This window comes from Pollicipes pollicipes, unplaced genomic scaffold (genome assembly GCF_011947565.3).
Source record: "Pollicipes pollicipes isolate AB1234 unplaced genomic scaffold, Ppol_2.1 Scaffold_1600;HRSCAF=1878_pilon_pilon_pilon, whole genome shotgun sequence".
Lineage (NCBI taxonomy): Eukaryota > Metazoa > Arthropoda > Thecostraca > Pollicipedomorpha > Pollicipedidae > Pollicipes > Pollicipes pollicipes.
Genome location: NW_023595962.1, coordinates 1941985 through 1969244, shown reverse-complemented (window position 1 = coordinate 1969244; position 27260 = coordinate 1941985). Strand labels below are relative to the sequence as shown.

The 27260-nt window shown below is 52.3% G+C and overlaps 2 protein-coding genes across 5 annotated transcripts in view; one reads left to right on the top strand and one right to left on the bottom strand.

Moving 5' to 3' along the window:
• Positions 1–17416: 17416 nt before the first annotated feature.
• On the top strand, positions 17417–22353 carry LOC119092495 (uncharacterized). Its single transcript, XM_037215460.1, has 2 exons — positions 17417–17534; positions 21134–22353. Exons 1-2 carry the CDS (start codon positions 17417–17419, stop codon positions 22351–22353), a joined length of 1338 nt encoding a protein of 445 aa, XP_037071355.1.
• A 2756-nt stretch (positions 22354–25109) lies between these two features.
• LOC119091433 (vinexin) overlaps positions 25110–27260 on the bottom strand; it is an 80424-nt gene continuing 78273 nt past the window's right edge. For all 4 annotated transcript variants that reach the window (XM_037214229.1, XM_037214252.1, XM_037214236.1 and 1 more), the window contains 3 exons: positions 27040–27138; positions 26226–26304; positions 25110–25916 (listed from right to left, as the gene is read on the bottom strand). In XM_037214229.1, coding sequence (XP_037070124.1) covers positions 26235–26304; positions 27040–27138 — 169 coding nt within the window. In that variant the 3' untranslated portion in view covers positions 25110–25916; positions 26226–26234. The remainder of the gene's footprint in view (positions 25917–26225; positions 26305–27039; positions 27139–27260) is intronic.

Here is a 27260-nt window from a genome sequence, read left to right as displayed (position 1 = left end):
CGCACAAAGCATACCGTTTCGATAAGAAAAGCACGGCAAGGCGCATCGTGATTGTTTTGACTAGCGGACAATGGTGGTGCGTGATGTTGCAAGTGCCAGCGGTTGAAAGTCATTCAATTATACGGATATCACGGGGCACGTGACGAGAGAAGTCGACGACTTTCATGGGCGGTCGAACGCGTCGGACTGGTTGCTCAAAACATATTTTCATGTTTGCTGTAATGTGAACATCAAACATGCCGCACTTCACAAAAATGCGCGGCCTTTCAAAATACTTAGACTCGGTAATTTTTTTTTTTTAAAGAGCACGTTGTTTCTCTTAAGCTGATATCTGAGTTAATTGTTTTATTCTTAGGAGATCGGCTTCCAAATCTTAAGAAGGTATCACGCCGGACCCTCGTCAACGCCAGTCGTCATGTAAGTCAGCAACCGAGCTCCCGACCCTGCGGGATTGTCGGGGTGGGGGTAGGACTGACTTCATGACGCTCCTACAAGTCCTGACAAGCTTAAACACCTTTATTCCAGCAGGTCGGGACATGAGACCCACTCATGAAGGCGGTTTAGTCAGGTTTTTCACCGAATCAATGAGACAGCTCACTTACTGACAAATAACTAAAAAAAATTATAAACGCTATCAATCGCGACGTCAGCGACGTCAGGCCTGATCATGTCCGGGGATCAAGGGTCAGGGCATCGGGAACTATGCTGGGTCACGTATGCACAAGCGTTTTGTCACACGCACTTCCAAACGGTTCTTCACGGACTGCATTTTCAGAATCCGGTACGGTCCGGCCAAGCTGGTCCAGGGCCAATCTGCTTATTCTAAATTTCTAAATTTAATTCAATCCCGCCCGGCTTTCAAATTTCTAAATTTAATCCAATCCGGTCCGGCTTTCAAATTTCAAAATTTTATCCAATCCGGTCCGGCTTTCAAATTTCTAAATTGAATCCAATCCGGTCCGGCTTACTAGAAAAAAATGGTCGAACGTGTTCGTTCTAATATATCCCGACATTTAAAACTTGGAAAATCTGGCATTTAAATTGGGTTACAAGCACAATAAGTTTTCACCGTTTCTTAATTCCGATTGCGGTAGATTTCCATTAGCTTGACATCATTGTGTGAATTGCAACTAAAATTAACACAGCTTGTTGCTTGTTGGTTATAGAATGTTGCGTGAAAATCAGACCGAACGATGCACATGATAGTGTTAATCGAATTGCTGTTGTTTTCGGCCAAATTTCACACAGACCACCCCACCAAAGGGGAATAACTCACTTCTGGCTGAAGTAACTTAAAAGCATGAGTTAATTGCCTCACATTTCCAGACTTTGAGCTAGGCGTCATATATCTACGCCGCACCTAGCGCACAAACAATTTAAGCGGTACCACCAAAAGCGTAGAAAGACGCCGTTGGCCTGCTCTCCTTCACGCGTTTCCGTATTCCGGTTTCCGAAATTACCTGCGGCAAATACGCAGAAAAAACATTAAACTGCTGACAGCGTCCAGTGCGAGAGTAGAAAACGAAATTCCGCGAAAAAAGAGGAGCAAAGGAGCCGACACAGATTTGGAAGGAATCGTGTCCATATAATCGGCCATGCTCACCGCTGTCAGCAGCGGCACCGGCTCGCCCGTGACTCGAGCCGAAAGCGTGAGCCAGCCGCCACCGTCGTCGCGAGCAGGTTTGAGAGGGCAGCCCCGGCTCTCACCATCAAAGCCATGCGAGCAAAGGCGAAAATATCCAGCTTAGACTCGTCCACTGCAGATCGGACAGCCCTGCCGTCCCCCCCCCCCCCCACCCACCCCCCCTCCCGCCACTGCTGCTGGCGAGCGTCGCACCGCGCCGCCAGGCGATGTCTGGCCGTGGCGCCGCCTTTCGCCACGTTTGCAAACTCCGCTCGGCTGCGTTGGTGCACTGGTGCCGTGCGCTGGTGCGCTGGTGCACTGGTGCGCTGGTGCCGCGCACTGGCGCGGTGCCGGCCTTCCCACACGCCACTTTGAGGCTCGTCGACTGCCGATGGTGAGGCGCCCCCGGCTCGGCCCTGCAGCGCCTGACCTACGTCAATGGCAAAGTGCCGCGGTCGTGCGTCGGTGCCGGCGGCCGGGTGGAGCGGGCGACTGTGGACGCGCGCGCGGGGAGAGACGAGAGACGTCGTCGTGGGATGTTACGTAGGGGCGACGAATACGGAAGAGTGCGAAAGAGGGGTGACAGAGACAGCAGGGCGTGACGGACGGGTGACAGAGGCGGCAGGACGTGACGGACGGGTGACAGAAATGGTAGGACATAACGGACGGGTGACAGAGGCGGCGGACGAGACGGACAGGTGACAGAGATGGCAGGACGTGACAGACGGGTGACAGAGATGGTAGGACGTGACAGACGGGTGACAGAGGCGGCGGGACGTGACGGACGGGTGACAGAGGCGGCAGGCCGTGACGGACGGGTGACAGAGGCGGCGGGACGTGACGGACGGGTGACAGAGGCGGCGGGACGTGACGGACGGGTGACAGAGGTGGCAGGACGTGACGGACGGGTGACAGAGGTGGCAGGACATAACGGACGGGTGACAGAGGCGGCGGACGTGACGGACAGGTGACAGAGATGGCAGGACGTGACAGACGGGTGACAGAGATGGTAGGACGTGACAGACGGGTGACAGAGGCGGCAGGCCGTGACGGACAGGTGACAGAGGCGGCGGGATGTGACGGACGGGTGACAGAGGCGGCGGGACGTGACGGACGGGTGACAGAGGTGGCAGGACGTGACGGACGGGTGACAGAGGCGGCAGGACGTGACAGACGGGTGACAGAGGCGGCAGGACGTGACGGACGGGTGACAGAGGCGGCGGGACGTGACGGACGGGTGACAGAGGCGGCGGGACGTGACGGACGGGTGACAGAGGTGGCAGAACGTGACGGACGGGTGACAGAGGTGGCAGGACGTGACGGACAGGTGACAGATGTGGCCGGACGCGACACACGGGTGACAGAGGCGGCAGGACGTGACGGACGGGTGACAGAGGCGGCGGGACGTGACGGACGGGTGACAGAGGCGGCGGGACGTGACGGACGGGTGACAGAGGTGGCAGAACGTGACGGACGGGTGACAGAGGTGGCAGGACGTGACGGACAGGTGATAGATGTGGCCGGACGCGACACACGGGTGACAGAGGTGGCAGGACGTAACGGACGGGTGACAGAGGCGGCGGGACGTGACGCACCGGCGATGGATGGCGGCAGGATGTGACAGAGGCGGCATTTAGTGACAGAGGGACGTAAAAGGCCGCACAATGCGACAGAGAGCTAGCAGACAGCGGCGGAAAAGACAGCCCTAAGACAGATGCCCGACAGTCGTTGCTGTTGCCATTTGCCGCTGCGTGAACGAGGATGCTCCATTTTTTGCATGGCCAGTTACCAGCAATTGTCCATTTTACGGCGCGCAGTGACGGGCCGCACGGAAAATCGCGTTCCCGCCGCTAGAAGAGGTCGATGTGGAGCGTTTACAATCCACCCCCACTGTCGCAGCGTCCATTTTGAGGTTGTGTGGCTGCACACAGCCGACGCACGCAGCGGCTTCAGTCGTCCACACGCAGCCTTAATAACAGCGTCGTATTTCACGGCGGTCGGCGGCCAGTATCAATTTTCCTAGTCAAATTGCGCCATTATCGCCCCATCCGACGCGGCACGGCTTAATTGCACCGCTGGCCAGCGCCGTAAAGCAGCCGCACTGCGCCATAAACGTCCCGGCCCGGCCCGTATTAGAGGTAAATAAATTTCTGACAACGGGCTGTCAGGGGGCGGGCGGCCGGCGGTCGCAGCCGCGGCGCGACCCCAGGACGGGCCTCGGAGCAATCCGTCCGAGGGAAGACATCGCAGCGTGGGGGTAGCCATGGTAGATAGCCATGGCAAATAGCCATGAGAGCCATGGTAGCCATGGGGTAGTTATGATAGGTAGTCATGGAAGCCATGGTAGACAGGCATGGTAGACATGGTAGCCATAGAGCAGCCATGGCTGGTAGCTATGGTAGCCATGGTAGTCGTGGCTGGTAGCAACATGACTGACAGCTTTGGTAGCCATGTTAGTCATGGCTGGTAGCTGTGGTAGCCTTGGTAATCATGGCTGGTAGCAACATGGCTGGTAGTTTTGTTGGCCATGTTAGACATGACTGGTTGCAACATGGCTGGTAGCTATGGTGACCATGGTATTCACGGCTGGTAGCAACATAGTTAGTAGCCGTGGTGTCTGCGGGGTAGCCATGGCAGGTCGTCTGCTCAGCCGACAGGGGGCAGCGAACGGTGTTGGCGTTGCCAGCGTGTTTACGCCTCTGAAGTGTTTGGCCATGGCAGCCGAAAGTCAAACAGCATGTAAGTTATGCGCTGGCAGCCCAGCTGAGCTGGATTACGAGTGTCATTGCTTTAAATGAGTGTCCTGCGGCCCAGCCGAGCTGGATGTTAGCGTCATGGCTCTAAATGGGTGTCTTGTGGCCCAGCTGAGCTGGATGTGAGTGTAACTGCTCCAAATGAGTGTCTTGCGGCCCAGCTGAGCTCGATTATGAGTGGCATTGATTTAAATGAGTGTCCTGTGGCCCAGCCGAGCTGGATGCGAGTGTCATTGCTCTAAATGAGTGTCTCGTGGCCCCAGCTGAGCTAGATATGAGTGACATTGCTCTAAAGGAGAGCCTTACGGCCCGCACGTGTGCTGGCGGCGCGGGGCTCGCTTCGCTTAACAGGAGTAAGCCACCTTTTGGTAATATTCACTTACTGTTAGATCAGAAGCGTACCATTTAAGTAGTAAAACGATTTCCTCGAAATCTTTCTGAATAGCTCGGGATTTGTATGAGAAGTAACCACTCCAACGGGAGCCACTCCCATCATTGAACTCCCTGCTCACCACTTGGAAAGAGATATATTTCATTTTCCTTGCTATTCTACCGTGTGTGTTCTGCATTGTTTGTAGCACACTAATTTGTCAAAATGCTTGCGTAATGAATGCTACGAAAGTTTGAGACACTTTGAGCAGCCAGACAAGATAAGCGAACATAAAGCTATTATGCCGCGAATTCAACGAAACGTTATACTATGGCTTTGATCTCTTCCCTATGGCGCTTATCAGTGGCTCGTTTCGAGGCGCACTTTGACTTGGGGAACGGGAGTTTCCCCATGGTCCATAGTGACGCACTGGCTTAAACTTCAACCAATGCGCTTCTCGGTGACAGGCCTTTGCCGCCCGCTGGGCCAATCACAAACGTTGTTTTATTCGCACCAGTAGAGGTACCGCGACGGTTGTCGCGACGACGGCGGTCGCAACAACTGTAGGGAAGAAGCGTAGTGCTGTTACAAAATGTTAGCAGCATAATTTAGACTCCAAAAGAAATTAAAATGACAGCCTTATTACGTCTTGACGGTGCTGCATTGGCACTGCTCTGTGCCATCATTAGACTAACTGATCCTGAGGTCTCACCAGAGCGTTTTTTTTAAAATATGCCCTAAAGGTGGGACGCTCCCTTTAATAGTTCACACGTACAATGCCATTCGAGAGTGTTTTCTGAGATGGTGCCCCTAGCTGGCTATTTACCTGTCATCGTTAACGTCATATAAGTACATGCTCTGCGATGGTACACCATACTTGTCATGTGTATCGCTGCAGGTGTTCCATCCTCGTTAAAGATTTTCCGATCTTGACTTCCTTCAGTCTGTCTAGATTTACACCTGAGATGAAGCCTTCTGACCCGTCTACCAATCATATCGGTAGGGAGGGGGAGGCGTGGAGGGGCAGGGGCCTCCATCCATTGTTTCAGGGACCCAGGCCAATGGAAATCGTGGCTACCGAGCTTGCACCTGCTTGAGAAATGGGCGTCCCAGGTTAAGACTCACAGGGAGCCAGCCGTTCGGTGTTCGTGGTCTCTGGCCGACTTTAACATCCGCATTGCCTCAGAGGGTCCTCAGACGGTGCAAGAGGACCTCTGACTGATATTCCAGGTCACGACCCTACAGGCCGTGATTCTCCATGCGGCCTTCAACCAACCCCTCAGGCCCTTAGGCCTTCAGGCCCCTCCAATCGGGCCTTTGATCGTCGGTTCCGGTGGGCCGCCCAGACCCCTTCTCAGACCTCATCGAACGATTCCCTTGATCGGTCCGGAGCCCCTTGAAAACACTGGACCCTCTGTCAGGGACTGGGGGCCCCTGACAGATACAAGGACCCCGATCAGTGTAAATCACTGGCTCCCGCTTTGTAGCCAACTGGGAAGTGGGCTCTCAGGCCCTTGTCGGCACGGAACTGAACATGCAAGCCCATATCAAACCAGGGGTCCCCGACCAGCGCACAGGGCCTTCTAACCGCCATTTTAGGGCCCATCTTTGCAGGCCGGGCCCATAAGATTTATACTACCCCTTCGTTCTCTTGGACCCTCCAATCGGGCCCTTGATCGTCGCACCACAGCCAAAAGACGTCCAATCGGGCCCTTGATCGTCGGACCCGGTCGGCCCTGCACGCTCTTCGGGACTCCTCGAACACTGAATCCGGCCGAATCAGGGTCCCTTGCCAAAACGGGGTCCCTGTAAGGCGCTGTGGGGCCCTGCGAGACGCAGGGGCCCCGACCAGTGTAATTCGCTGACTCTGGCTTTGTTCCTGCATGGGAAACGGGGCCTCAGGCCTATGTCGCCACGGAGCAGACAGTGCGTTTATTGTGGTATCGGACCGGCAAACAGGCCCTTATCGACTCAGAGGGCCCCTGATCAGTGCCCACGGCCTTTTGACGGGCATTGGAGTGCCCGCCCCTGCGGCCCGGGGCCTTTAATGCAACCTCCGGTCGGCCTTTCGAGCCCTCAAAACGATTCCGTGACCTTAAGTCCCGAGGGGTCCTTCAGGAAACTCGGGACCTAAGATGGGGACATGCCCCCTGTGCCCCCCTGCCTGCGCTACTGCATGGGTGACTAAAGATGGATTGGCACCTGACCGCGTTTTGGCGACCACTATTATTCCTGCCATCTAGCGAATGAAATGTTCATGTGGATAAACGCGCGTGGCCTCCTGGGCTCAAGCGTCCATCTCGGCATTGGTGCTTTAGGTTTCGGTTTTCCGTGTTTTCCTTCTTGCTAAACTTCGACCTTGATCGGGCCAGTACTAAGCGGGTGTGAAAAAGGACAAGTACATGTAGGGTAGTAGACGGTTGACTGTTGCGTGGTACTTGTCACTTTCGTTTATACCTGTCTAAGAATGAAAATAAAAGTAAATAGTTGGAAACGAACATTCCCAAGCGATGTCTTCTCAATGAAGGTACATATAACCTGGCAATGCATAACCAACATCGCAGAGACAATCTATTGTGCTATTTTGATAGCTGTAACTGTAATCGTAGACGGTATTTACCAATCATGAGCATAAATCACATACGATTATTGTAACGTGCGTCTGATTCATTTTTTTAAAAAGCAAACACAGTCATAGCTTTCCCTAGCATCACTGCACGGCACGCCCATGCGACTCCCTCCGTTTTTCCAGCCCTCGACCAATTTCCGATCCCACACCCCAATAAAAGAGCGCTATCTACGAATTGCAGCTCTTTGTACTACTGATGAGAATTACTTTTTTAGTTTCAGTCGGCAATCTTTTTTCTCAAAGTGCGGTAGGAGCTATCGCCAATGTATCGTCTACAAGTACCAAAACTATTACCATTGGGCAAGGACTACTGGGCATCCATTCTGCCCTTAATCTCACATACTGTACTTTCACACACACCAACACACAACACATATGCACACACGTATATACACATACCGATGCATATACATACAAATATATAAATGCATACACATACACACATACACACCCATATACACACAGGCATATGCCTACACACAACAAAACTCAGAACATATCCAGTGCACGCATCAAAGTTTCAGAGCAAAAAAAAAACCGTTCGTAGTATCAAACCTACACATCCGTTCCATTTACAGGCACAGTTTCAGACGCGACGATTTTCGGTGAGAAAGATTACAAGATAAACGCCAGCCAACCTACACACCCATGTTGCAGAAATATGCCGTAGATTGTACGACCCATGCACGACATACAAAACACCAGGCTTACCACAAAGAGTTCATACATGATCCCACCAAGGTATTACTATGCGCTGTAAGAGGACTTTATTATAATTTTTTAATATTTCATTTATGTCTCTCTGTAGCCCAACGAAGAAGCAGGATGCGGAGCTGTTGGGAAGATGGAAAGGCATATCATATCCTCATGTAATACCAAAGGCAAATCATATCCTTATATCATATCAAAGGCATGTCATATCCTTATATCATATCAAAGGCATATCATATCCTCCTATCATATCAAAGGCATATGATATCAAGTTCACACTTCAAAGTGTATTTTCATGGCGCATTTCTCGGGTCCGTATCCATCTGCATATTGATCGGGAAATGGCCACTAGAATGTAGAGCAGAATCTATTTTCCAGCCCGAACATTGACAGATATTGCTGGATGACACCGTTAGATCTGTATGTGAATGAAACCCAGAGCATTCGTCTACTCTAATGGGACTGCCGTCGTTTGGCACATGTAATATCTGTTGCCGCATAATTTTCTCCCAAGTGGCGCCCTCCGACCGCGCCGGGCCGCTCCCCACAACACATGCCGGCTGCTTGCACCTGTACAAATAATTAACGACTATTGAAGGGCGGTGATGAGATTATCTAAATCCTGATGCGTTAAGTTTTCGCTTGGGGTTAAATGAAGAAAACAGATGGCCAGTCTGATTCCAAGGACTGTCAACAACCAGGCCGCCGCTTGCAGCGGCGTTTATAGTAGCACTAGGTGATGAGGGAAGGCATTTTTGACGTGAATATAAACGCCATCCGGCCTCCGGACAGTATTAATGGTATAGCCGAAAAGATTAAAGTCTTGTACGTCTGTTGGAAGAAAGTGGATGCAATGGACGCAAATCTGGAATCAAATGGATGTCTCTTGGATGCAAAGCACATCGCATGCCACCTCCATAAGCGTAGGTTTGATACATGCATATCGCGAGACTACGTCTGGCGCGTGCCATTGCATCATTTGCAACACCATTCAAGAATTATTTGTATCAGGCGTCAGCCGTGCGCCAGCCGGCCGGTATTTTGCTGCTTTACCCTGAGCTGGGACGCGTCCTGTTCCGCGTTAGTCCTGCACCACCAAGCGTCACGACCCCAAAATGCCGCGGGCAAGGATTAACGCGCCCGCACAACTCGCCGCCTCGCCCTGAGGAGTGGGCTGTACTGTCGCGAAAGACAAATAAATAACACGGACAAATGCACGCTTTCCGAGAGCAGAAAGTGTGCATTTCGATGTAACATAATACACATCATGGCCAACATGAAACATAAGACACATAAAAAGCAGCAGTAAGTAACTGGCCTAACTGAGAAATGAAGCTAAAGCAACACAAAAGTGAATCTGCCGTGATTTTGGGGATTTCTGAGTCAGTAGAATGATAGCACAAGTTAACATATATAGCAGACACTAGCGGTCCTTCCAGGCTTTTTTTCCGGAAGTTTGAGGCTTGTTCTCCCCCCCCCCCCCCTCTAGAGGTCGCCCAGAACGTGCTATCATGGGAGACGGAGATACCTCGTCACCAGACTTCCCCAATTTAACTCTTCCATGTCTCTTTGCCTACTGGGCCTCATTCTTTAATCCATTCACCTGGCCTTGGTTTTTCATGGGTCACCTCTTCCATCTCCTTTTTGCTTTTCTCATCACTATCAGTAGTTTTCCCATCTACACCGGTAACCTCTATCTCCTGCTCACCCATCCTTTCACATGCTCCATGTATCGCGCATATATCTACTGTTAGTCAAACACTACGGAAGAGGAACAAAAAGGTTTGAAGCTGCTGAAAATGAATTAGGGCATAATGTTAAAACCGGACTATAAATGCCATGAATTGGTTATTTTGGATAAAACAGCGCACATTGATAATGTTAACAATATACTGCAAGACGAAAACAGCTATGAAAATTGCCCAAGAATCCAACAGCAAAATTGAAGCACAAACTAAACAGATTTGTAGATATATCTCAAAGGCAAATGAGATCCATTTGTGAAGGGCCTTCTGCTCACCGTCTCCACAACGCCAGCCTTCTATGGACTACCAAAGTACCATAAAGTAGGGGCTATCCCTCCGCCATACTGTGTCTGCTTGTGGTGGTCCGGCGGAAAACACGTCTTTGTTCTCAAATAGGACCTTAAATCAACTTCTCACCTACATCCCGTCTCTCCTCAAAAACGCAGAAGAATGCCTGACAAGACTCAAAGATCAGTTCACTGGTTACCAGCTTCCACGGAACGCCACAGTTCTCAGCATCGATGTTGTCAACCTACATGTCGGCATCCTGCTGTTGGAGGCTGTATCGGGGGTTTGGGGTATGGCCCTGTGGGCTAGTGATGTTTTCTCATGGTTTTATTTCGATTCATTTGTTTGTGCAGATTCCACGCCGCGCACCACCTTTTGACACAAACACGCAGTACCCTCACTTCGAAATCTACTTCACTGTTGCTGTATCTTCACTTCGAAGGGGCCAGCATCGTCATACAAGTCTGACCGACCTTAAGCTCGACGTGGCCCCAGGACACCGTGTCCTGAGTGAAGAGCGGCGTTTTCAAGTCCTGACACCTACCGGGAGTACTGGAACTTCAGGCGCGCAGAATGCGGGCAGGTGGCGCAATACGTGCGAAATGGTCCCTGGTGTGTCGTCAGTGGCGACATCTGTGGACAGCAAACGATCTCAGATCGCGCTGAGTCGCCATCTATGCCCACCACCGACCGCCCGCCTTATTCTGAGACTGCTGAGGTCCGCGTAAGTTCTGGAGTTGGCCGCGATCCAACCAGCCAGCAAGAGGCGCCTTCGGATAGCCACCCCCACATGGACGGTCAGCGAGATATCCATGACGTTTCTGACGAGACTCGCGGTCGGCCACGGGTGCCAGATGAGCGCATTACTCGCCGTTCCGTGCGACCCGCGCCGGTTTCAGGTCGTTCCCTGCGGTGTGTGGAAAATCGGTTTCGAAAAAGTTCAATATCCGTGTTCACCGCCGTATACATACAGGTAAGAGGCCGTTCAGTTACAGTGTTTGCGGCAAGTCCTTCAGCTACATTATTTTATTTATATATAATTGATTTTGGACTATACATTCCGGCGCGCGGCCACCCTGATGCAGTGTTTGTGAAAACTCATGTTCGAACAAGCACTGCCTGAAAAATATGCGAACGTCCGCGCACTGCTGGAAGGCCATACACTTGTGACGTATATGGTAGCGCACTTATCACCAAGCACCGAATATAATCCCGAAATCTGATGATCAGAAAAAAATTATTTTGAGCACCAGTAGATAACGAGGTGAGAATTACGGTACTCAGTTGAAACGGTTGTTTAAAGCAAACCGTTGGGAGCAAACTTATATCGATAGCTCCCTGAGACGCTAGCCATTGCGTCCATTGACCTCCGTGGGGTCTGTTGGCCTGCTCGCGTTGTGTAGGTGTTGTCAAAGAGGGCTGGGCCCCACTGTTATCCCCCCCCCCCACACATCATGATCATAATAGCCACTCCAGTCGTAAATTCTGTCTGACGCCTGTATGAAGAGCGCACCATTTGACGTCACAATGCGCGACGAACATTGCGCCCTCCTGTCCGGACCCGGCACGCAACGCAGTCTTCGCCGCTAACGAAAGCCAGGACATGCCTACTCTCTGGTATCTGGCGGGCTTGTCATTACCCCACACACAGTCAGCGGTCTATCTTTCCTGACAGCACTGGTGAGAGTTGTTTGTGATCTGTGATCTTCTGGCCATACTCCGCAGCGTTCACCGCATGCACCGAGCACCCGTCCTCTGGTTAAAACGGTGTGGAGGGCCCCTCGTTCGGCTTTGCGACCTCTGACTGGCACAGTTCACTGTCTCATTGTGACTGTGAATCGTCCCGTTGCCACTTATCATGTCTCCTGTCATTGTCAGGAGAGTCCTGGCCTTTTGACATTCGAGATCTCGCTCCTGTCCGGGTGCAGCAAATGTGCCCATGGCCTACGTTGGGCCTATTGTCGAAACGGGGCCTCTTGTTGCGCTCTGTAAGCCCCTGATCAGCGCAGAAGCCCATTAAAAAGTAAAAAAGGTTCATTGCTCCCTCATCACTAGGGCAGTTCTCACAATCCCCCATTATGCAGCCACAGTTCTCCGTGTACATTCAGCATGATCAAGGAGATGACGGTATTTCAGATCAGGAAAGCCGGGAGCGGATGCGAGCTGCTTTGGATTTTGATGATGTGGCATACCGGGTGTGCATACCGGATGCGTATACCGGGTGCGTATGCCGGGTGCGCACGCGCATACCGGGTGCGCATACCGGATGAGCATACCGGACGTGCATACCGGATGAGCATACCGGATGCGCATACCAGATGCGTATACCGGGTGCGTATACCGGGTGCGCACGCGTATGCCGGGTGCGCATACCGGATGAGCATACCGGATGGGCATGCTGGATGCGCATACCGGATGCCCATACCGGATGCGTATACCGGGTGCACACGTGCATACCGGGTGCGCATACCGGATGAGCATACGGGATGCGTATACCGGGTGCGCACGCGCATACTGAATGCGCACCACTGCTGCCTGCCAAGACACAGTGCTTCGATTGAAGTGCAGCAACTGTCGAGAAACCGATGAAAGTGTTTTTCATTTCCGTTTGTTGACGTCATACACCTTACGAGAGTTTCCCAAGGCGAGTCTTTTTTGCGATCAACTCTTGGTTCTATCGCGCTGTCGGGCGGTGACACAGTCGTCCTTGCCCGGACACATCCGGCTGACCCGGTCCGACTCGTAAAACAGCTTGACCTTCTTCTTGTCCGCGTCAGGAATGTTCAGGCCTGTCTTCGCTCCAGAGACCTCTAGCAGAAGACCACGTGTCTGTTTTGGCTGGAGGTTCTTCCTGACCATGCACAAGGATACGGGGTCATCCTTTGCTTGTGCCACTCCAGATAAGATGACAGCCCTTCGCATTCGCAGCTTTTTATTTTCACGGCGTGATAAGTGGGCTGGAAAAACGGCTCATTGGCAATCCGCTTGTGACTGGGGAAATGTGGGCATACACTCGCATTCCAATGCATCAAAAGATGCAACTTAGGCAATATTTCTAGATTCTTCGCAGTAGCGTCGCCAGGCTACCTTGCTTGTGCCCCCTCCCCCTCCCCAACTCCGTAACATTGCCATCGTCACGCGATCGGGTCTTCTGCGAGGATGAGAAACGTGAATTTTTATTTTTGTTTTACATGACTATATGTTTACTTGCTTATTCGTACTTCACTGCAATAACATTTACACTCAAGTTTGCCGGAAGCCAGGGCATGCCTCACTTAACCCGACACTTTTTCCCGCTTGTATGACAAAAATACTGTCAAATGATGCATCTTCCCACCCAGTGACATGCTTGACGTCAACGATTTTTGCTTCAGAAATACTACATCCCTTACACGTGCCACAACAGATTACGCTTAGAACGATCGTAAAAACAGCCGCGTATGTTTATTTTAGAACGAGCATGCAACTTTTTTAAGAAAAGCGTGTTGCAATTTTTCTTGTGATGGAAAAATGTTTCGTATTTCTGCATTAAACAAAAATCATTGTAGATGTCGAAAAGGTCAAAGTAGGTCACGTGACCTTTGGTCACGTGACCCACTTTGTTTTGTTTTTTGTTTTTGATCTACCTTGTTTTACTACGGTTTTCAAGATAAAATGACAAAATTAGAAGTAACCAAGAGATGCACTGCCTCATTACAAGTTTAGTGGTCACTAGTTTTGTATAATTTAGATGATTATTGATTGTGTTAAAGGCTCCCAAACACGCCGTTGTTAGCTGACCTCTAACAAATGCCTGAGGCCATAGCTCTCCGACCATTGTTCTGACCTTTCTCAACATTGCACAGTTGGACTTAGGGTATAAGACAACCCGCTAGAAACATTTTCATCGAAATATGAAATATTGGCTGTCATGCCTCCGTCGATTTGTCGTGGAACTGCTGTGTTTGTGCAAACTGGTTTCGCCTTAAACATGGTCATCAACTTCACCACCGTGTTCACATCACTTCAGTGGACCAGCGGTCTGGGGGAGGGGGGGGGGGGGGGAGGCTGTCATTGGCGATGTCTATGGCCTTCAGACTGAAGCGCTGCTTGGCTTTGCACACACGAACCCACGCCCCAAGGCAGCTCTTGAGCGGCGTCGTTTCTGACAAATCATTTTGGAGCAACTTCTTTTTCAAAGTTTACGATTGCATGACAATGTTCGAGTTATCGGGGTACGCTGAGCACCAGGAACTAGATTCAGCGATACAAAACATGGGCGCGGCATTGAAACCATCATATGGATCGACGCTTAGCCTCGCCGGAAATGTTACCCACATTTGTAGACAACAGTAACGTGTCATGCTACATGCACGTTGTTCTGATGCATGAACCCCCAGTGCCATCTACGCCATGCATAGCAGCATCGCCATACTTCCTCACTGTTGCACGTTTTCCTGATGATGTGTTCAAATAGCACCGCATCGTGCAATGCCGGCGCCCGGCGGCGGGTCTAGATGGGCTGTTTTCACGGCTGTCGGACCATACGGGGTTTGTTCAGAACCCACCCATCAAGCATTCAGTGGCCGACCTGACAGTAGGCACCGCGTGGGCAGCTGACATTCGGCGCTGCAGTGCGAGGCAGGTCGTTCGGAGGTCTTCGGCACCCATCATTCAGCGTCGTGGCTCTATGCTCCCAATTACGCTTTCCATCTTCGCGTGCATAATGCAGGCTGTCCATAATGTGACGGCTCCAACTACCGGCGCTTCCATTGAAAGCAGTGTCCGTTGAAATTATGACCCGGTCAAACAGCCACGTTGTTCGCGCGTCCATGCTGCGGACGGCGCGTCGGTACGAGCTGCGCGCGCCGCGTGAGCGGGCGAGCGCAGCTGCGGGTCCAGACCACGGGCGGCGGTGGCCGCGGCCCCGTCTCAACGTGACGCGACGGCTCAGACGTCACACCGGCGCGGCGTGACGACCAGCAGTCACAGCGATGATGGGTCTTGTGGGCCGGCGCCTTACCGCCGAGGGTTGGGGTCAGAGGTCAGCACCGGCACCCGGATCGCCCGAGGGCTGGGGTCAGAGGTCAGCACCGGCACCCGGCTCGCCCGAGGGCTTGGGTCAGAGGTCAGCACCGGCACCCGGCCCGCCCGAGGGCTGGGGTCAGAGGTCAGCACCGGCACCCGGCCCGCCCGAGGGCTGGGGTCAGAGGTCAGCACCGGCACCCGGCCCGCCCGAGGGCTGGGGTCAGAGGTCAGCACCGGCACCCGGCCCGCCCGAGGGCTGGGGTCAGAGGTCAGCACCGGCACCCGGCCCGCCCGGGGGCAAATCGGACCCGGAGATGGCCGCCCGGCGCGCCGACGCGCCCCGCAAGGTGATGCCGCTGGTGAGTATGAGTCTTGACTGTTGTGCGTGTCTGGCAATGTTGATTTCGTCGTAAAGCTGCGATCGATGGCGTGTGCCCTGATTGCTACGGGAACGTATCAGTTCAGATGTTACCACTAGAAGCAGCGGCGCACAACGCTTGTCATAATCGTAAATGATCTCAGTCGACTCCGTCATTTCGGCCGGAATGCCGGATGTAAGCGGTGGAGAGCCCGGGAACTTTAAAGGGAAGGGCAAGAAAGAACGCTGAAACGCAAGACAAGAAAGAAAGAAAGAACGCTCGGAAAGAACGCTGAGGTCGAACTACACATAAAATATCACAGGGAATCTTGTATGACGAGAAGGAAGCTATCCGTAAGTCATGCTTTGTGGCGAGTCGCACGATAGGTTAGGGGGCGGCCATTGGCATGTAATGCCTCAGATGTCCATTAAACTGGGCACTGGTGAAATGACGTGCACGAGGTTATATCTGACCAACCATGCTCGCCACGACAGTGGACGATAAAAATTTTATAACGTCGCATACGGATTGAATTTGAAATAGCCGACCTACGTGGTCCCGCAAAGCGAAAAAAAACGAACAGAACAAAACCACCTATTGCCAGAGACACGCTGAAGACGCACAAGACTGTCTATACGCAAGAACACGCAGGATGATGCAGACCCGCCAAAACTGCCTGAGGTCAAAGGCACGACCTGCCAGGCAAACTGACCGCATTCCACAATGCGGCCTCGGTTGATCATTGGAGCGACCTGCAGACGCCAACTGTGGACTACCCAGGAAAAAATTCGCTAAAGCAGCAATGACATTTCGTAATTTTCTCTTTACGCAGGCGTCACGGTGGTCGTTGTTTGGGCGAGGCAACAGGCGCTCTGGTTCTAGAAAGTTTCCAATTTTTCTCCTAAATTTCCTAGCTTCTCTATGCCTCGAATAGCATGTGACCTCCCACCTAGTATGACGACGAATATGCTTTTAGGCATGCACCTCAAGTCCAGAGTTCCTCAGCTTGCTTGTCCCTAGCGACAGTACTAAGACGTCAACGATAGTCTGCTGATAAATGGTACTTTGAGTAATGGCGGACGGATTTCAGTAATGGAGTAATGGATTTCAGTAATGGAGTAATGGATTTCAGTAATGGAGTAATGGATTTCAGTAATGGAGTAATGGATTTCAGTAATGGAGTAATGGATAAAAATGGCACTGTCCCCGTTCAATGCAGTCTACTTGCGTTTTTCTTTCGCGCGTTTTTTAGCGTAATTCCTTCACACCCCTGGATCCTACGAAAGTGCACATTCCTGATGCCTTTAGACCAGCCCTGCAGGACTAGATACATGCAGAAACATTGTGTAATTTACGTGCCATGACGTGTTGAAGTTATTCCGTAAGTCAAAGGTCGCATGCCAATGGCATGGTGCAAAGACACCATCGTTAAGTAGACGTCGACGCAACCGTGCAATGCGACAGTGACATTTCGATAACGCAATAAATCGACAATCCCATTGGATGATTCGTCAACGTCAACGTTACCACAACGACTCTACCACCTCCATTTTTGCAAGTGTTCAGTGCATTAACAAGGAACATTATTCACATAGATAAGGCAGTAGTAATAGCCTTATTTCTCGGAGAGAAACCAGGTCCATGGGCATGATAACCCATCTCCATTGGCATAACATGATTGCACCCAACTATGCCTCCATTCTCCTGGTTTTTCTCCGAGCAATAAGGCTATTACTACTGTCTTACCTAAATATTTGTGTGGAACGGCATGTAGTATGTAGGAGCATGTAGCTTTAAACGGCATGTAGGAGCATGTGTCTTTAAACGGCATGTAGAAGCATGTGACTTTGCTCTCCACCAATCGACTACCAGACACAGCCAGACCGACGGAAACCTCGCGTGCATTGGCAAACGAGGAGCGCTGTTCCAGATGCCGAGCAAGAAGGCCACCAGAGACTTCCGGCTGGGGCGGCGCCTGGTGGAGGCGGATCGACATCATCGGACGAGCCAGTGCGGCATAACCGGCCTATCGATCGTGTACGACTCAGGTGAGATGTGGAGGGTGCGATCTTTGAGGGTTGACCGATGGTGAATGATCGCGGTGTTTCACGGGAAAGACCGAGACACGCACGGGAAAATTCATGTTTTGTGGGGGAATTCGCTGTCTAGGCCCAAGCACCTCGTATGTTTTTGACTGCTTTGGGAGTAGTACTACATGTGGAACGTACCGTACCACGTACCATAGAAGCGAATAATTTGTACCCAGAATCATTTGCAACATCATCCGAATACACATTAACGTCGTGCAGTTATCAGCGAATGACATGTTACCAGAGAACCATATACCACAGTCAAGTCAAGTGATGTAAGTCCGCCATGGAGGGTATGCGAAGCGTGGAGCGCTTGACGTATTCATGTTCTGGGAAGAGCGCATCAGTCGATTTCTTATACAGCTGACGAACTAAATTCATTTTCAGCACAAATACGTTACATTCAAAGCGTAACAAAACTACACGTATTCATAATATAAGCACAAGTATCTCATCGAACTGGTGCTTGGTGTTGTAGTACCTTGAGAGGAGTAACCATTTAACTTTTTTGTGGCCAGGATTGAAGTACCTTATGGCAATATTCCACATTTGAGGATATTTAAACAACCATGAGATATGACGAAATAAGGTCACTGATAACTACTGGTATGATTTTAAGTGGAAAAGGCTGCTCTAGACAATACAATATCTCTATTTTTGAAAAGCTCCCAACACGTCATTGTTTGATTACGTCATCGTGCGTTACATGACATTGATTGAGAGCCTATTAACGACCGCTGTATCTGGAAATTGTGCTCACGAACACTAGATATGACTGACTCGACGTTTATAATTGTATCGGCTTTGATCACGCATGGCCAGTGGAACGACAATATGTAAATGTCGGTATTATGCTGGCATGGATGCCTGGGTGACCTTGAAAAAGATTGGAAAAACTTTGTTTTATCTCCACGGGCGTTAAGCTGAGAAAGTGGGGGGGGGGGTGGGGGGGTGGGGGTAGGTCTTGAGAAGGGCAGGGTGGTGCATTGCACCGAATGACCTCAAGATGGCTATTTTATTTCAAAACCCTTTACAAAAGGGGAACACTTCCCTTTCACTGCTCTGAGCCGCAACGAAATAAGTTTTTCTTTTATTTTAGCTCCTGTTCTGGAAAACAAAAGCGGCAACAACACATTCGTCAACGATTTTTGATTCTGTACATTGCATCCATGTAGTCATGTTAAGTGCAAAATAACTTCGTGGCAAAATGAGTTAGTGACGCCATGGCGACCCCGTGATCTTTGAGGACACTGTCCATGACCAAATCTGCTGACATCGAGCACCGATCGTGAACTGGTTAATCTGCGCGTGGAAATGTGCAAAACCAGAAGTACGGGGTTCGATTCCCCACGGTGTCTGCCTTTCCTGCCAGGGTGAGGGACAATTGACGACAATAAGTCCCAGCAGCTGAGTGCATCGTAAGCTCCCAATAGCGCACATATACTGAACATGGCGAGGTTTGTTTGTGGGCGGCAGAAGACGATCAAATGCCTGCGGAACATAGTCCCTAAGTTGTGTGATAAACCACGAACACCTCTAGGCAACAGCGGAATAAAAAAGAGGATCAGATATGTTCCGGATTCCAGAACTGCATTCCTGGGAACACGTTCCTAGCTCCTGGTTGCAGAACCAGAAGTAACCACGGAACCAGTCTGGAATTAGGTCGAGGAAACCAGCAGGAGTAAGGATTCAGTTTTATCCTGGCGCATTGCCAAAAATCCTGATAGATCCAGTCTTAAAAAGGGCATTGTTGTGAAGTGTGCCGAATTATCTTCAACACGGCTATATCACTTCTGAACCCCATGCAAGTATGGAAAAGCTTTCCGTAAGTTAGATGAAATGTTTTCGCATTACACCGTTTAGTAAACATAACATGCTGAACCAAACATGCTGAACCAAAGGTAATGGTATTGAGCTTGCCGCATTCTTTTGAACGATATGTTGTCTGCTACTCTGTTAATGTTGATCCGATATTATTTCTTGGTTGGGAGATAGATGCTTTTCATTTCGTTTTTTCGAATCAAACACCACAACCAGTGCTCGTTAGTCTATGCAAACCTTTGTAAATTTGCAATAGAGGTCTGCTTATTAGGTCTTCTCCGAGGCTTCATACCTTTTGAAACTCCCAAAGGTGAGAGGCCAGAGGTGGGGTTGGCATGCCCCTTGTCACTTCACATGAGTCAGTGGTACTAGCCACATCCCCTCCCTCCATGCACATGCACACGCACACGCATATGCGTATGTATATGCACACACACACGTGCACGTGCACACACACACACGCACACGCACACGCACACGCACACGCACACGCACACACGCACACACACATACACACACACGCGCACACACACACACACACACACACACACACACACACACACACACACACACACACACACACACACACACACACACACACACACACACACACACATACATTTTGACCGTAATTTCCCTCCAAAGGCGGCAAGTTGACCACAAGTTCATACCTCTCACTCGTTCTCTATGCGTACCACCTACGCGCCGTTTCGGATGCACTGTCCGTGTCATGTTTGGCGGCGTCCTTTTTGCGTTCCGTACATTAGACGCTTGAACCAAAGCAGTGCTAAAGTAGTCGTTAAACATGGAAAGCATCGAAACATGATATCTAGGGAAATGGTACGCCAAAGTTTCCCCCAAATATTGGGTGATGTGGTCACTATGACACTGAGCTTGCGGTTGTGGTGGACAAAACATGCTTACAAAATGGTTGCGAAATATCCTCCAACGGGCAATGTGACATCATGCCGCGTCACGTCATGCCACCACATGGCAGCATGGCAGCGTGAGAAACTCGTTGTGAAGTGCTGTGGCTGCTATTTCACTGCTCACAAATTTATTGTGCAGGAGTTCGATCACATCAATAGAACATATGCCCTGTTCGTGTGAAAGAGTTCGTTAGTTTTCCTGAGGACCATCAACTTGATTCGAAAACAGACGTTGAAAAGGAAGAGTTTCTATTAGCCAAAGAGTTGCAAAGTGAAGGTAAGAGAGGCGTTGGAAGGGCGGCGTCGCACACTCCGAGGTCGTCGTCGTCATCGTCGTAAACGCTGACGCGGCTCGCGTCGAGCCGCGCCGTCAGAACCTGAACGTGGACTGATAGGCAGGGACAGTGTGCCCCTGCCCGCGTGTTCCATAAGCCCACGTGGCCCGCATATGGGCTCCAGATGGTGGGGACCAATCGGCAGAGGGGCCGCTCACACCATCGCGGAGACGCCGCCGCCACGCCGGCAGCGACGGCCCGTGTGCTCGCTAACATGCCCGGATTCCCCACAGCCGGTCGTCAGAAGAGATGTCTGAGTCTGCAGAGGGCACAGAGGGCCACCGTACTCTGACCATTGTCGTCGCACTCGCATTTTGTTGTTCATACTTTATATGACAGCACTGTATATCGCATTGTATACTGCACGTATTCACATTGCATTCGCATTTCATCCCGGAGAGACCACTTTTCAGTTGTGAAGAGTCATCCTTCTTCGGCGCCACGAAGCGACATGCCGTTTTGTGTTCGCCAGGGGCGTGCTGGCTTCGTCGCATCATCTGGCTCCTGGTCATCACCAGCCTGCTGGTCTGGCTGTTCTTCCAGCTGCAGCACTGCATCGAGCGCGCCATGGCCGGCGGCACGGTGCGCAGCTGGTCCCACCAGGTGGTCACCAACATCACGGTGCCGGCCATCACCGTCTGCCACGGTAACGCCTTCAAGAAGAGCCAGGTGCTGCGGCACGTCCAGGAGAACGTCACGTGGTCGGACTGGCGACGCCGTGGCTTCAGCACGCTCAACTGGACAACCTTCGACGGCCTGGATGACTTCTATGGCAGGGTTACCTACCAGTGGGAGGACATGGTGATGATGTGCAGAGTGAACGGCAAGGCCTGCAGGGAAACAGGGACGCTTCAGCAGGCAGGATCCGTGCAGCATGGACTGTGCACCACTTTCAGCACCAATGAGGTCGTCACCACGCGCTTCACCGGCGGCCAGATCGTCCTATATTTGGAGGAACAGGAAACTCTGGGCGACTTCGAGCACGACGGCTGGTTGATCTACTTCCACGGACCGGACGTCGCCTTCAACGACATAGTCTTGTTCACCGGCCAAGCCAGCCGCGTGCGGGTGTACAAGAGCCGAAAGCATCTTCTGAAGCTGAGTCGCGTCACTACCACACAGCAGCCTCACACGAGCGGATGCCGCCGCGAAGCAAGCAACCTCCAGTTCAAGCTTTGTCTCGGGGAATGCATACTGGGCGCGATGCATGCGGACAGCACTTCGTGCTCAGTGCCGTGGATTCCGCCTGCGCACTACCCACATGGCACGCGATCGTGCGCAAGCTTCGCGGAGCTCCGCAACGCCAGTCGGGACATGGTCCTCGGCATCTCGGAGGACGACTACATCCGGTGGACGAGGAGCTGCTGGTGCCCGCCGTCGTGCACCACCGACCAGTTCGAGATCGAGGGCCAGGAGAAGTGGCACGCGGCCGAGACCTCCCTGTACGTGGACATGCCGTGGCTGAGGAACCGCAGCATGGCTGTCCTGGAGCTCTGGCTCTCCGACGTCGTGGTGCACATCACCGAAGTGGACGCCTACCCGTTCCAGACGTTCATGGCGGAGGTGGGCGGCAGCCTGGGCCTCATGCTGGGCGGCTCCCTGTTGACCCTGGTGGAGTTCCTCGACTGTGCGATCCATTCCTGCTGGCGGAAGAAGAAAGCTGCGATCCACTCCTGCTGGCGGAAGAAGTAAGCTGCGATCGACTCCTGCTGGCGGAAGAAGTAAGCTGCGATCCACTCCTGCTGGTGAAGAAGAAGCTGCTGGTGCCCAGTCGATCGACGACCTCGCTGCGCAGCTGGATCGGTAGTCTCAGACCTCGGCCATGGCACCGCGCGTAACGGCTTGAGCCGCCACGGCCTGGCCTGGCTTAAAACCTGTCCCTCCGCACTACTGCGATAAACGAGCCGCACAATACGTGTCCTACGCTGCTATTACGGGCGAGGCCGCAGGTCAAACGAGTCCCTACGTCAACTCGCAGAGAAATCTACGGCTTTAGTGGCGCCGTCTGGGCCAGCGAGCAGTAAAAGAAAGCCAAGGCTTTTGAGCGGTTTTTGTCACCATTCGCACTGACCTCACGTATCATACTACAGGTGTCCTGGCATCGATGCCATCCACAGCGTGACCTGCCGCTGTGAACGGCCCGCACAGGGTGGTCGTGTGGAGACCGAGCAAGGACAGAGTTGTCTCAGTGGCTCGCCTCCGACACTCTCCTCCAAGTGGTTCTCCTCCTCCGTCGGGAACCACTTGGCCATGCCCAAGCACCTCATGCAATAGCGGTGACTTTCTCCAATGGGGTTAACCTATCTTCCGTTGAAACCAGCCCGAACGTTTTGATCGCGACTGTGGAATCGTGATCTTTCGTAATCGTGAATCGTGATCTCCTCCGCCAATTAGCACATGATCTATACCCTATCATTCTCCTCCGAGAGTGAGTTGAACATGCACTGAATACACGTGTAACCCAGCCTTTTCATCGTCATCGCAGCCTACCGGCTGAGCTTTAATGGCTGTCTTTGGCAGCAGTGTGGTGCTGCGTGTATCCAGAGGACCACATCCAAGTCAGCGAACACAAAGCGAGCAGACTGATGCATTTCTAATAGCAGTTATCAACACACATTTTACCTCAGCGGTTCCGGGCCTATCTGTTCAAAAACGCGGATATCACTGCCTTAAGAACGCAGATAACGTCGCTGGTGGCCGCGGTCATCAAAGGACCATGCCCCGGGGCGAGGTCATCGCTGCGCCGACCGAGTAGCCTTGGCGGGCCGGCCGGCCGCCATGCTTCGAGTGCGGAAAGGGGTGAGTGCTCTGGACTCGTCTTGGAGTCTAGTCGAAGCCTCTGAGCTTAGAAGTCTGGAAGTCTAGAAGTCTAGAAGTCCAGACGAGTCTCGGAGTCGGAGTCGGAGAGAGGGACTCGCACGCAGCCGTGAACAGTGTCGTTGGCCAGCTTTAACGAAGGGCTACGACTAACGTGAAATCGAGCCTTGCGGTTCAGAACTGTTGCTGAGTTTTAGGAAGGCATGGGTCCATCAGTACGCTCGTATTTGAATCACCGCCAAGGCGTTCACCTCACCCACCGCCTGATCCCGAGTCCCTGCGGCGCCCCGTCCCACAAGACGGGAGGGTGGGGGGGGGGGGGGGGGGAGTAGGTGGGGCAGCTTTGAGCCGCTCTGACGGGAGTACCCCCCTCCCCCCCTTGCCAGGACACCTACGCAAACCTCGAAGTCGGGTGCCTGTGTCGGAAAAGCCTCGACGGCGATGGCAGCCCACCATGGCCTTAGTGGTGCCCCGCCAGTGAACTCTCTCAACACTTGATGCTCACCACTCCTCATCGCATCGTTCTGAACCGATTAAACCGGTCCTGTGTATGTATAAGTTGCGTACAAGGGCATATGTAATGGTTTAGCCGTCGAAAAATTCCTTTGCTCGCTTCTGCAGCAGTTAAGTGCTTAGCTGCAGGTGACGTTGTAACACTGCGTGTGAGGTCAAGGCCTCGCCCGCGGCTGTGACGCCCCGACCCTGACTCCTGGCGGTCGTGTCGATGCTCGTAGAAAAAATTATATATATATATATATATATATATATATATATATATATAGTTTGTGTATCTAGACATATATATGCATACACATAAAATTAAATATATAATTATATATATATATATATATATATATATATATATATACATGCATACTAAATTATGTACACATATATGTATAATTTAGTGCCTTTTTATTTAATAGCGTTATTGACACTAATCGGCTCGGCAAAGACAGCTACATGGATATGTTTCTATAATAATGCGATTTCGTAAAATTTTACTAAACTCAGCCAAACCCAACACGGCACCCACCCTCGGCCCCCTGGTGCAGAAATATTCAAAAGATGAGCGGCAGCGGCTGGAGCATGGTAAGTCAGCGCTAGCAGGGCTGACAACAGCTGTCCATTCTGCCCGGACATTGTGGCGCGGTGTGGGTGTTGGTTCTTGCCAGTTGCTGGAGATGGAAGCTTTTGGCCGACAATATTTATATCCCTGGTCGACTCGCGAGAAAGACTGGCACGAGCGAGCTCTGCACTGGTCTTAGTATCACGCCAGCAGTGAGAAATGTGCTACAATCATGAAGACAGCCGGGACGCAACAAGCTGACCCCTGTTGGCCATATGTCCGTTGTGCGACCCACTCGAAGGCTTTCGCAGATCACGAACTACCACGAGGCGGAAACGCTGCAGCCGATGTAGAGCCCCATTATGTATGCCCCATCAGCCGATACAGCATCCCATCCCAAAGCTATCAGGACGTCTTCGTTGGAAAGTACACGGGGATGGGTCGTCGGGCGAACGGTAAGTGGCGTCTTTCAGCGACGACAACATGGCCGAGCCGCACAGCCCGCACTGCTGCTGTTGCTGGCGGTGCTGCTCCTGCTGCCGCCGCCGTGCGCCGCCGTCTCCAGCTTGAGCCCACCACCACCTCTCCACCACGTGTATTCGGCAACGCCTGGAAGCACTACAGCTGACTCGGATGTGCCGAACGGAAGCACTAGCGCCGAGCGGTGCCGCCCACCGGCGCCGCCGCCGCCGGCAGCACGCGGTGCGGTATACAGCCACTGCCGGCAGCACTCAGTGCGGTATACAGCCGCCGCCGGCAGCACTCGGCGCGGTATACAGCCGCGTATACCGGCCGGTGTCAGCGGGCCAGCGAGCTGCGGCACCGGCGCGGCGAGCGCGGCGGGCGCGGCGGGCGCGGCGGGCGCGGCCCGGTGACTAGAGTCGTGGGACGCGGGCGGCGGCGCTGTGACTAGTGGGTGAGGTGGGTGAGGTGGGCGCGCGGGCGGCCGCGGCGGCGCCCCGCACGTCGCGAGCTGCGCTTCTCGTTCACCGCTCGCCGGGGTGCGGTGCTCGAGCCGAGCCGCGCGCTCGCACGTCCTCCGCGTGACGTAGCTCGACACTCTTAACCTCGCTGACGCACAGAGCCGAGGAGTTCCACTATAGCAATCACTTTCACTCTCTTGTAAAGCACTACAGCTGTGGTGGATACTGGGTGTGGGTCTCTTTCTTCTTAAATGTATCAAACGCGTCCTAGTCACGCCCGTAGTCCAACAGTTCACAACTCTACACCCAGGCAACAGGTGGCGGCAGCAACGTCGACGTTTGGCTATAGATGGCAGCACGATCGCCTCGCCCTCAGCCGAGCGTTGTAAGGCACTTTGGTGTTTCGGCAGACCATGCGACGCCCTCGCTCCCGGTCATCCAGGGCGCTGAAAATACGTCATCAGGGTCAGCGGCGTCGCACACACACATCCCTGCTACCTTAAATACCTACGCTTTGAACTTGAGTGCCTGTGATGCGATGACAAGACAAACGGCCAAAACATAACGGCGATAAGGTGTTGATCAATCTCACACGTTTGGAAGAAGCTCTAGCCAACGCTAGCATCAGCTATTTGACTTATTTCTTGAATCCAACCGCTTTATGAGTGTCAGATGCAGTCGACAGTCCAGGAGCCCATGCGTGCATTCCCGAGCCTCATTTCCACTACCTGTGCTCGTGCAAGCGCAGCACTCACCTGATAGTTTCACACCTTCTGCACGTAGTTACCAGGGAAGGTGCCGAACATTCCAGAGCGTCCATTGGTACCGACGTACCTACCGAGCAACCAATCAGCGTTCAGCACGGCCGCCTGCATACTGTCAGACAGCCAATTGGGGCCGAACAGCAGCTGACGCAATTTACGCGAATAAAGAAAAACAACGGAAAAGCACGAGTATCATCATTTTTCAGCGCGCAGCGATATAGTCACATTTTCCATAAAAATAATTGAAAGCTGTCAAATGTGGGCAGTTGCAAGAGAGGTGCTCTGTCCCGACGTGGGAAGCACGGCGACGCCTTAACAACCTTTAACAGAACGTCCTAAAATAAATCTGTGCCGCTCGATACTCGGTCCCAACTTTATCACGCACCATTTCCCCTCACCCCCGCCCGGGCTACGCTGTCCCGCCTTTATTGGCCCCAAGTGCACCGCCCTCGTTCAAGCGCTAACTATCTACGCCCTGTCTATGTTGGTTGTCATCTACGCTCCACCTCAGTTACTCAGCACCTCTGTGTAGCATCATCTCAGACGCTATCTCTGTTCTATTTCCGCTGTGCATGTTTTTATCACATGCCGCTCCAGTCATACTTCTCCACTGATATTGTTCCACCGTCTCTGCTCTCCTCCCGTTCATCGCGCCATCTCTGCGCAGCTACAGTACCACTATCTCTGCCCGCCTCTATAGCTCTTGCCGTCTGCCCTCACCATCACCACCCTCGTCGTCACCATCATCATCAGCATCGTCGTCATCATCGTCACCACCATCACTGCCTTCATCGTGATCACTCACCATCCGTCCTCGCACATCTCTATCACGTACACCACGTCTCCGTCTCTCAGCTCCAGCTCGTCGTCGTTCTGCGGTGAGTAGCTGTACAGCGCCTTGTACCTGAAACACCGCATCCTATTTCAGGCAGCCGACGACATTGGCAGAAGGAACGACGGAAGGGGTGGATCAGACCGGGCCAAATCATGGTGTCAGCACGTGATCATGACGCTGTACGCTGCAGC

Bases quoted from the DNA above. Each gene is read 5' to 3' on its own strand.
- LOC119092495 (XM_037215460.1), top strand. From the start codon at position 17,417: ATGCCGAGCAAGAAGGCCACCAGAGACTTCCGGCTGGGGCGGCGCCTG. The intron at 17,535-21,133 runs GTGAGATGTGGA...TGTGTTCGCCAG, and splicing joins ATCGATCGTGTACGACTCAG to GGGCGTGCTGGCTTCGTCGC.